At 26.5% G+C, this 11,500-nt stretch overlaps 1 protein-coding gene across 1 annotated transcript; it reads right to left on the bottom strand.

Moving 5' to 3' along the window:
* Positions 1-862: 862 nt before the first annotated feature.
* On the bottom strand, positions 863-2,828 carry LOC120089423 (3-ketoacyl-CoA synthase 12-like). The gene has a single exon (XM_039046883.1). The coding sequence runs from the start codon at positions 2,507-2,509 to the stop codon at positions 1,124-1,126; it is 1,386 nt and encodes a 461-aa protein (XP_038902811.1). The 5' UTR covers positions 2,510-2,828; the 3' UTR covers positions 863-1,123.
* Between the last annotated feature and the right edge of the window lie 8,672 nt (positions 2,829-11,500).

Here is an 11,500-nt window from a genome sequence, read left to right on the forward strand (position 1 = left end):
TAACTATCAAAATTAAACAACATTTCTCTAAAGGTTCCCTGAAAAGTAACAAAATTTAAGTCAAATCAATACATTTTACTGTTAAAAGGACAAAATTTAAGTCAGCCAGTTTGGGATGTACAGACATATATTACACACAATCCATTCAAGTATATCAAGTAAAATCTACCATGAAACATCAACATACAAACAGTAAATATTATCTCAAATAATAAAAAGAGAAAAAGAACATACAAACAGTAACTTTTATAATTTAAAAAATAAAACAAAATAGAAATCTGCCAACCGTAAATATAATAGGGAATGTGTGTATTTTCATTACTCATTACAGTCCAACAGAAAAAGAAAAACAACATAAATTAAAATATTCAGCAATACTTTCGTCCACCATCTCCCTTTTATTTTCTACCCACAAAAAATATTTATTTTAACAAAGATTTTAATTGCCACGTGGCAAATTTTTATGGGATGCAAGAGAGGCTGCCCAATAGAAGTACACCCAAGTTTTTTTAATATTATTTTTGTCTCTATATTTTGAGATTAGTTTAGTATTAAATTTCAAATGTCCAATTTCACTTTTCATACTTTTAATAAATCTCAAACTTAGTCTCTCAAAATTATTTTTTTTAAAAAAATATATATAATATGTGAATATATTTCTAAAATTTAGATGGAAAATTCTAATAAATGAAAAAAATCAATAACAAACAAGCATTAGGAACAAAATTTAACATTTTTTGAAAATAAAAAGCTAAAGTTATATGATTCAAATGACTAAAATTTAACAAACTTGAAAATGTATAAAGCATAATTATATTTTAACATAAGTTAATAACAAGAAGGTAAAAAAATAGAGAGCAAATTTGATAAATAATTCACATTCTGGGGATGTTTTGGTTAGGAAAAACTTATTCCTTTATGAAACAATTCAAATCAACAACACTAATACAGTAAATACACAAATTACATATTCAAACACAATATTAAATGGGAAGGAATTGACCAAATTCCAAAAAAAAAATATATATATATATTAATTAATTACTCTATTTAAAAAAAACAAAAAACAAAAAACAATCTATCTTCTTCTTCTTCTTCTTCTTCTGGGCTCTGTTTTTGAAGATTACTCGGGGAGTTTAAAAGTTGCTATATCTTCCTGTTGAATCCATCCATATTTTTCTAAAAATGGATTTGAAATAGATTCTGGTGGATAATGTTGAATACAATCTTCCCAAACATTTCCATCTTCCAAATCTCTTACCACCTCCCATAAACAGCTATTGCATTTAAATCCAGCTCCAAAGCTTATCATCAATATCCTTCCCCCTTTCTTCAACCTCTGTTTTGCTTCCATGTATGCCAATACATACCACAAACTACTCGCCGATGTATTCCCAAATCGGTGTAATGTCATTCTCGCCGGCTCTAAATCGTACTTCTCCAGCCCTAAACTCAGCCCGATCCCGTCGATCACCGCCTTTCCGCCGGTGTGGATACAGAAATGATCCACCCCTGTTTTGAAATTCACGGCACTGGTTTTCGCCCCAGTCCCCTGTTTTTGATTTCTGTTCAGTTTTTTCACTAAACTCAGAATAAAAAACTGGAGTAGCTCTCTCGCCGGTAAAATCCTCGGTGCGATTTCTCGTAGATTGTCGACAAAAGCTCTGGTTGCAGCTTTAGGGAGGTTTTTCCCCAAGTGAAAACCCATGTAACCTTTATCATCCTCTGTTTGAATACAACAACCGTAGGATTCGTCTCTGGCGCCATGGTGAGTTCGGATCAAGCATTTGAGTTTGAACATAGCTCTGTTTTTCAACTCCCTTTTGTTTGTAAGAAGAATCGCACACCCACCAGATCGGAACAAGCAATTGGATAAAATCATCGATTTGTCGTTACCGGAATACCAATTTGGGCTTAACGATTCGGAGGTTATAACAAGAGCGTTGACGTTTTTATGCGACTTGAATACTCTGGCAACGACGTCGATTGAAATCAAACTCGCACTGCAACCCATTCCGGTGAGATTAAACACCTTAACATCAGGACGGAGTTTGTAGTAATTGATGATTCTAGCAGAGAGCGATGGAATCGTCGCTAACATTGAGACATTAACAACCAAAACATCGATATCCAAAGGGGAAAATCCTGATTTCTGGAAGATCTTTTGAATACTGTCATGAAAAAACTCATCCATCTCCGAGATCCCATCATCAAGAGTCGGAGCATCTTCCCGTCCAGCGAACATAATTCTCGGGCCGTAGGTTTCTTCACCGATACCAGAGCTAACAACAGCTTTAAGGAGAAATTTATACTCGTTGAGACCCAGATTTTTCGTCCTTTTAATGATTTCACCACAGAATTCTGTACTCAATTTTCTGTCGTCGGTTGGCTTGTAACATTGGTAATTCAATATGTAGCATTCTTGATCTCGTCTATCATCAAAATGCTTCCAAATGGTGAAGAGAAAATACAAAAAAGAACACAAGAAGAAGAAACTCAGAAGCTCCATAACAGAGATAAAGATCAAAAGGGGCTCTGTCTTTTTGGTGTTCGTGAAGATTTGGATGAAGAAAATGGAAGATTTAAGGGGATAATGAAAGTGGGTATTTAGAAGAAGAAGAAGAAGAAGAAGAACATGTGAAGATGGTTAATAAGTTTCCCAACTGATTGACGTCTTTGTTAATCGCAGCAAAAAGAGTTGTTCATACGATGGGCATGTGGGGGAGTAAAAGCGCTATGGAAAAAGGAGAGAGACAGAGAGAGAATGAAACCAAAAGTATACTCGAATTATTGGAGGATTTGTTTTTGGACTACTTTCTTAACTTCACAATCTCATCATATATATAGAACAAAATTTTGTACTTCCTTTTTTTTCCCCAAATAAACGTTTAATTACTTTATGTGTAAATTTAAAACAAGTACAACAAATGACAAAAGAAGACAAATCTCTCTTTTACAATGTACTCATTTTTATTTTTTCAAAACATATTTTTCCTCTCTAAATTTTATGAAATTAATAATTTCGTTTGTATCAATTTAATCTTATCGTAAAAATTATATGCAGTGTGAATTGATAAACGACTAGTAAACCAAATTTAGTTATGAAAAATTCTTATAAATAGAAAAATTTCAAAAATATTTACACAAAAAATTCCAAGAGTGCTTTGTACTTTTATAAGTTTTTACTACATAGTGTAAATATTTTTAAATATTTTTTTATATTTAAAAAGATCCATTTATAAACTATAAAACGTTATGTAATAACAAAAATAGATATATTTAATGGAAGTTTTCATGATAGGGACTAAATCCTTACAAATTGTAAAGTACATGAAATAAATTGTTATTTAGTAAAGTTTGAGGACTAAATTGCTATATAATTTGAAAGTACATAAACTAAACTGTTACCATCTAAAGTTCAGGGGTTAAAAATATTACTTTTATGAAAGTTTGGGAACTAAAGGCTTAGATTAAGGTGGTTGTAGTTTTTAAAATAGATGTTGATTTCTAAAAAATCAGTGGTAAAATAAAATAAATTAGTGTCCGGTAAATTTCAATTTTAAACTTGAAAAGGTCTATAGTGTTTGTAAATAATGCTAAATTATTGTCATTAACATAAATGACTAAATAGACCTGCTATCAAAAATCTTTATAATTTTTTTTTATATAATTTATATTTTAAAATATTTATTTAAAATGTTCTATCATATATATGCATTCAACTTTAAACTATAATTGTCAATACGCATATAATTCTACTGATATGATCTTGTACTATCATTCTTTAGATATGAGTTAAATATTTTCATGTGTTTGTGATGACATAATACTTAACAAATTAATGAAAATATAAAGAGAACAAAAGTAATTTGAAAGAAATAATTTATATCAATTTCTTAAGACGTCATTTGGTAAACTTTTCGTTTTTGAAAATTAAGATTATTTTTTCTCAATTTCTTAAATGGATTTCATATTTCTTAAGTCAATAAGTTGAATTCTTGGTCAAAATAAAAAAACAAATACAAATTTTTAAATGTTACTTTTTTTTTTAAAAAAAAAAAACTAAACTTGACTTGAAGAGGTACTTATAGATTTAATTTTAAAAAACCAATTGATTACCGCATGTGGAGTCTTAGAAATTCGAACGAGAAATTAGAAATTTTCTTCTTTCCTCCTTTATATTTTTGCCCATTACTATGTACTATGCATTGTAAGTTTATCATGTATGATCACATGATTTAAAACTACTTTGGTTTATGCACGTTCAACTTGGATTCATTTTGGTCATGATATTTTAATTTTTTTTTTTTTCCGTTTTGTGCCCCTATATTTTGAACTGAAAAATATACTTAGGTGCATCTTAAGCTATATTCATCTTTGTGTATCTCACCTAATTGTTCAATCATAATTTGTCGTATGACAAACTCTTCATTTTTTTTTTTTTTGGGTATGATTAGAACGAGATGCACAAAATTGACTAGATATAAGTGACCAAAATATTGTTCTTTTGAAAATGTTTATTTTAATTTATGTATTTTTATAAGTGACCATTGTATTTTAGTCCTTTCATCTACATTTTATTTTAGTTTTAGCATGACATTTTTCATTCACTCAATTTCTCTAAATGGTAACAACTTTGTATTAAGAAGGGTTTTCATTGTATATAAAATTTATGTTAGATAATAGAACCAAAATTAACCTAAGCTTATAAACTCGACTCTCACACCTAAATTTTTAGGTTTTATTATCCACTTTAAAACTAAACTAAATTTCAAAATCTACGGAAAAAATTAGTTTTTGTTTTAAAGAAAAAACTTTTGACTAAAATTTCAAGTTTTTTTTTTTTAATAAAAAACCCATAATTAGAAAATGAGACAAAACAAACACAAATTTTAAAAACAAAAACTAAAAACAAAGGTCTCGTTTGACAACTATTCAGTTTTTTTTTTTTAGATTAAGCCTATTTCCTTTTATTTTTTTACAGTGATTTGAATCTTTCTTAAGTATAATGGTTGAATTCTTAACTAAATTATAAAAACAAAAACAACTTCTTAAAAAGGAAATTCTTATTAATAGAAAAAATCCCAAAAATATTTACATTTTATAACTAAAAGTTTCAAAAGTACTTGTACTTTTTTAAAGCTACCTTTATTAATTTTCGAAATTTGGCTTTATTTTTTAAACTATTGATAAAAAATAGACCTCAAAATAATATTTATAGACTTAATTTTAAAAAACAATAACAAAAATAAAATGATTATCAAATAGATTCAAAATTATTATCCAAAAAAGCTATTGAGGTCAAAGTGTAGTAATTGCACATTTAAACGCTTACTAGAGACAAAAGTTGGAACTTTTTAACTTGGAGAAATACCTAAAATATTAAGACAAAAACATACATCTAACCCATAAAATAAAATTAAAAACCAAGAACCAACCAGGAAATCCAACATTTTTTTTTTTGGGCTTTCAATAAGGAAGTCAACGAAGTCTCTAGCAACTAAAACATTCAACTATAATTATAAGGATTTGTTTCTTTTTATTTTTCATAAATATTATAAAATGAATTTCAAAGTATGATGAACATTAAAACTTTACAGTTAGCAGCTTACCGAATTTAGTTAGCGGCAATTAAGAAAGAGAGTGCACCCGGCCGTTATGTTTTATTTTCTAGAGGTTTGGGCATGGCCTAAAGCTTCATATAAAATCATAAATACAAAATAAAAGTTTATTTATATATATCTTTCTTAAAAAAAAAAAATAGTTATTTATATATATTATTATTTTACAACTGTGATTCGATTCCATCTTCATAGCATTCCATAATTAAAAATGTAAGTTTTATTATATGGTCTTTCACTAATTTTAGGCATAGTGTGGTCTCCATGAAAGCATATATTAAATGCAATTTATAGATAGAAATTAAACCAAATTTAGAGAATCATGTCATTATACAATAGTAATAATAATAATAATAAAAAGAGAACAAATTAAAAAGGGAAGCATGCATGGACTTTTATAAATGTTGCTAATTATTGTACGAATACGTGGGCTATAAATCAATAATATTATGAACATTTATATATTATATCTCAATTGTTGTGTGCTGTTTCGACCATTTACTCGAAATTTGCAACTTTCGACACATTGGATAGTTGCAAAATGGTGAGATAGATGACATTGTTAATATGACAGTTTTGGTATATATAGTTTAGCTTCTTGTTTTTTCTATGCTAATATATATATATACTGTCTCTTATACACATCTAGATGTGTATAAGAGACAGATATATATATATCAATTATTCAGAAGTTGAAGTAAAAGAAAGACGAGCAAAATTTCCTAAATGATTGTTTGCTAAATAATAATAAAACCAACAATGTCTCATGAAAGTAGAAGACCTACAATTTATATGAACTTCTTTTCTGAAAAATGAAGCAACAACGGTATTTTGATTATATTGTAAAACAGGCCATTAATAAGTATAAGAGTTGTTATAATTACATTCTTAAACTTTCGATTTGTCCATTTATTTTTTTTTTCATTCGTGAAATTTTATAATAAAATTTTGATTAACTATAAAATAAAATTTAACCCATTTTGAAAAAATAGATCTCGAGTTCATGTTGAATAACTCTCAAGATTTAAGAAAACAGAAAAATGGTGTATGAAATATTTGGATTTGATTTTAACAATATTATAGTTAGGAGATTTTGATTGAAATGGTACTTTTATAGTTTAAGGTTGATCCACCTGTTTTATAATATTTGATGGGGTGAGTGTTTTTTTTAAAGTACGAATAGGAATGAGAATATTCTAACCTCAGACTTCCTGATCACTATCACATATAATATGTTGGTTAGTTGCAATAATAATTTTTAGAGAAATACACATTATGAAATTGATAGTAATTTTACTCATTTTCAGCTAATAACATTATCAATTGAATAGTTGATAAAGTATTTGGTGTAGTCAACCGAAGAGGGTGGAGAATTATTAAAAAAAAAAACCTTGATTCTCACTGTAAATTTTTATGTTTTGTTATCCACTCAAACCACTGGAAAAACAATTTTTTTTTTTTAAAGTTTTGACTAAAAATCAAAGTATTATTTTTAACAAAATAAAAACCATAATTAAAAAATAGGATAAAATAAACAAAAATTTTAAAACAAAAAACAAAAATAAAAATCATTACCCAACAAAGCTATTGAAATCAAAGTGTAGTAATTGCACATTCAAACGTTCACTAGAAACTAAGTTGGAACTTTTTAGCAATGAATGTCTTCCTAAACTAAACTATTGAAAAAACAAGTTTTACCCCCTAAAGTTTTGACCAAAAATTAAAGTATTCGTTTAACAAAAATAAAAACCATAATTAAAAAATAGGACAAAATAAACATAAATTAACTTTCCATTAATAATATTATCAATTGAATAATTGATAAAGTATTTGGTGTAGTCAACCAAAGAGGGTGGAAAATTATTTAAAAAGAAAAAACCTGGTGGACTCTTTGACTTGATGAGAAATTTAAACTTATATTCAAGTAGGTTCGTATTATTTATTATGATGGTTGGTCAAAATGTGATAAAAAAGTCTATGCCAAAGGATAAGAATGAAAGAGGAAGTTAGTTGTGAGTTGCTCCTAGTCAATGAGAAAAAGAAATTAATCCAAAAAATACAATAATTATTTTAAATGGTAAACTTGTCGAAAATATTTTCAAATACAGCAAAATGTCACTATCAATACTGATAAAGAGTATCATTTTACTATATTTGTAAATAAGTTAACCAATTTTTCTTTATTTGAAAACAACCTTAAAAAATACTTTTCAATTTGTTAGTAACAATTTAGTCCCTTAAACTTTAATTATTAACAAACTAATTAATCTTCGTCGTATTTTAAAATTTTTAACAGTTTAGTCTTTATACTTTCAAATTTATATTTATAACATTTTAAATATCTCTATGCATACAAATTCTTATCAAAATTAAGTATTTTTTTAATTAAATAACGATTTAGTCTTTATAGATTATATACACATTTATCTTTAGTCAATTTATCAAGATTAAATTGTTACATATTTAAAGGTACAATAATTCATAGGTCACTAGATTCAAATCACACGTTTGTTTTTCAAGAACATATCTTCATGAGACCAATCTAAAATTGAGTTAATAAATTTGTGTCAGAGCTAGGAATTTTCCTAGTTGTTGCAAGTTGCATCATCCATCAATACAATGGCACTTCAAAGCTTAAAGAGTCAAACACAAACAATTAAGTAAAAAAAAAAAAAGTCAACTCCAAAATTAGGGTTTTCTGATAAACATCAATTCAAACAATTTATCAGTTTCATAGTATAAAATTATAAATGCAGCCAGCCACACAAACATAACCAAAATACATAATGTAGATAATTGTCTCATCTTTTCAATAGTGTGACACATTAATTTAGTAAAATTATATTTCTGCATAGTTCCTATTTTTCAGCTACTGTCCCGGCTTTGATTAAATATTATTTACATTTTTTTTCTATATTTAACAACTAAATTTTTTACGGATAAGACAAAAAAAAAATTTACATGGAGCTTAAAATTTTGCTTTTTTTTTTTTTAAATTTATAATGTTTTCCTAAATCAATGAATCTAATTATAGATAAAACTAAAATCTGTGTATATAGTTCAACTCCGAACTTTGAATTTTATATATGTTAATGCATGATTTTGGATAAAGGTAAGTTGATGGTGGAGTGTCCATAGATATCTAAAAAATTAGAATCCGTATATGGTGATCGACCCAACACAATTCAAATACCTAAGTTAATATTGAATATAGGAACAATATCGAGCTAGGTAGGGTAGATATTGCATAACTTTCACAGTCGGGTGTGCTCCTTATTTATACTTCGAGTAGCTTGATACTGTCATGACATTCGTCAGCGGAGGTATGACACAATTAGTCATATGACCTAACATATTGTTGGAGTTTATTACTTCTTTTGGGTTGGACTGGTTTTCGACTCGACTATCGAATCTTGGGATCTGTCTTTTTTTTTTTTTTTTTTAATGCTAGAGTGCTTTAAGCCTAATTTATCACGTCAAATTGGTCCCTAAGATGAATTTTACAAAATTTTAAAATAATTTAAAGAAACCTTTTTAATAAAAAGTTGAAAGTCTTAAAAGTCACTTTTTGAAGGGATTGCTTCTACTTGTGGCACTTTTGTATTTAAATGGTATTCAATAGTTGAGTCGACAAAAAAGTCTCTGTCTTCAAATTTGTAGAGTCCAAGCCAAATAGTGAAAAGAGGTCATTGTTCTTCACAGTTAGCAGCTTGCCGAATATGAATGCCAACATTAAATCAACAAAATATTGATCTTTTATTTTGATTGAATATATAGAAAACCATTTTATTAAGTAAAATTCCACCCTTCTTTCCAAATATTAATGTTATAGTTTGATATAAATAGCAACTGTCTCAACTTTATTGTAAATCTAATATATTATTCCACATAGGGGCATAGTTTTATTCTCGAAGAAAACAAAAGGAAAAAAAAAGCATAAAATTAAAATAATATTTTTACTCATATATATATATATATATATTTTTTAATATAACCTAAATTTGGTAAATGCAAGATATTAGGGTTTAATTTAAATTTAACGTTACCTTCTCTTTAATCTTTTAAGGCTCCTTATTTTGGCCGTGTCTATATAAAAATAAAATTCTAGAAATTAGGCTACACTTATTGTGTAGTTGTGTTAAAAAGTCAATTGGAAAAAATCTCATTCGTTTTTTACGTTTGGTAAAAACAGATTTAAATTAAATCTATTAAAATCACTTTTAAAAATACGTTAATTTCAAGTTGATTTTAAAAGTAGTATCATTATAGCTTTTAGATTCTTCTAAAATCAGGTAGAATTTTTAATTAATATTTAGTTTTCAATTTTATACTTTAAAAATAAGATTTATTTTATATATTTATCTATTTCTCACCTAATCAAATCTATTTTCCATTTTTCATGAGTTAAAATACATCATTTTTTTAAAAGTATACCATAATTTTTTTAAATAAAGCTATTTTCTTTAATATTTAAAAATTAATCTATAACAAATAAATTTATCATAATAAATAATTATTTAAAATTTTATTACAGTTTGTTTTAAAAGTTTATTATAAGTCTATTTTAGTTATTATATCTAAAATAAGATGTTTTTGTATTTATTTACCAAATACCGTACCATACTTTTTCAAGTTTAAGCTAAAATTTACCAAACACTATTTTACTTTTTTTTTTTCACAAGTAATTTTTTTAAAAGCACAATTGCACTTAATTATTTTAAAAGTTATAGCAATCTCAAACGGAGCCTTAGTCATCTTTATGCTTAATTAAGCCATTTTTCTCTCCATCAAGAAAATATAATTAATCAAGTTCTAAAAACAAGACAAAGAAACATAATCCCTTACCAAATCAATATCATAGATCAAGGTATACTACTTTGATTCATATTATTACGAAAATTATTTAGTTCAAAGATATTAACTTTTATTTTTTTTTATACAATGTTATAATTTTATTATATAATCATGCAAGTTAAGACTTATACGACACTTAAAATTTGATAAAAGGAGATATTCACATGTTTTTTTTTTCTCTTTATAGAATAGTTTAGACAAAGATTAGTAAAAGTCTAATTCCAAATTTGATAAAAAAAAAAAAATGTTGTGTATACATGTAGAAACTTTGTTTTGGACTTTAGTAGGTATTAAATGTATTGTTGGTGAATCATCCTAACTTTGCATGAGAAATTATTTGAACTAACCAACCATACCCATTTTTCTTAATTCAAATAATTGAAATTGAGAAAGAAAAATATATATCCAACCACAACTTTTAATGGGATACATATAAAATTCATCATATCTTAATTGATGGGTTTGACTTCTTATTGGGTTCTATCAACATTATTAATATTCAAAATATCATACTCTTTAACTAAAGTGACCATTGGTATCCCTCTATTATTATCTAATAATATCTCTTAAAATTGTCAATTTCAATGAATATATATGTATGTGTCAAGAATATGACATCACAGAAACTATTGATGGAAATAATAATTAATATGGTTTTTTAATAGAAAATGTATTTATTTGCTAACACTAAAATTATCATTGTTATACCTTTTTTTACTTTACAAAACATTTTCAAATCTTAATACTTTTAAACCAAATTAAGATTTTGAGGGTTTTATTGTTCTTAATTATTGAGTTTTAGCTCTTCAATAAATTGTAATGGTGCTGTAGGGATGTTAGGATGGCTAATTACTTCAATCTCATCATCTTTAATAATTTGACAGGACTCAAAAAGCAAATGTACCATAAGTCAAAGCGTAATTAATTATTTAAGATTTGAACGTATATAACAATCCATCACATAGGATTTTTAATATGATAGCACAAAATTAGGAATTATTGATGTAGAAAGGGTTGGAAAATAT

This window comes from Benincasa hispida, chromosome 10, assembly GCF_009727055.1.
Source record: "Benincasa hispida cultivar B227 chromosome 10, ASM972705v1, whole genome shotgun sequence".
NCBI classification, from domain to species: domain Eukaryota; kingdom Viridiplantae; phylum Streptophyta; class Magnoliopsida; order Cucurbitales; family Cucurbitaceae; genus Benincasa; species Benincasa hispida.

What these genes read in the sequence shown, in the direction of transcription:
- LOC120089423 (XM_039046883.1), bottom strand. Translation starts at nt 2,509, where the DNA reads ATGGAGCTTCTGAGTTTCTTCTTCTTGTGTTCTTTTTTGTATTTTCTC.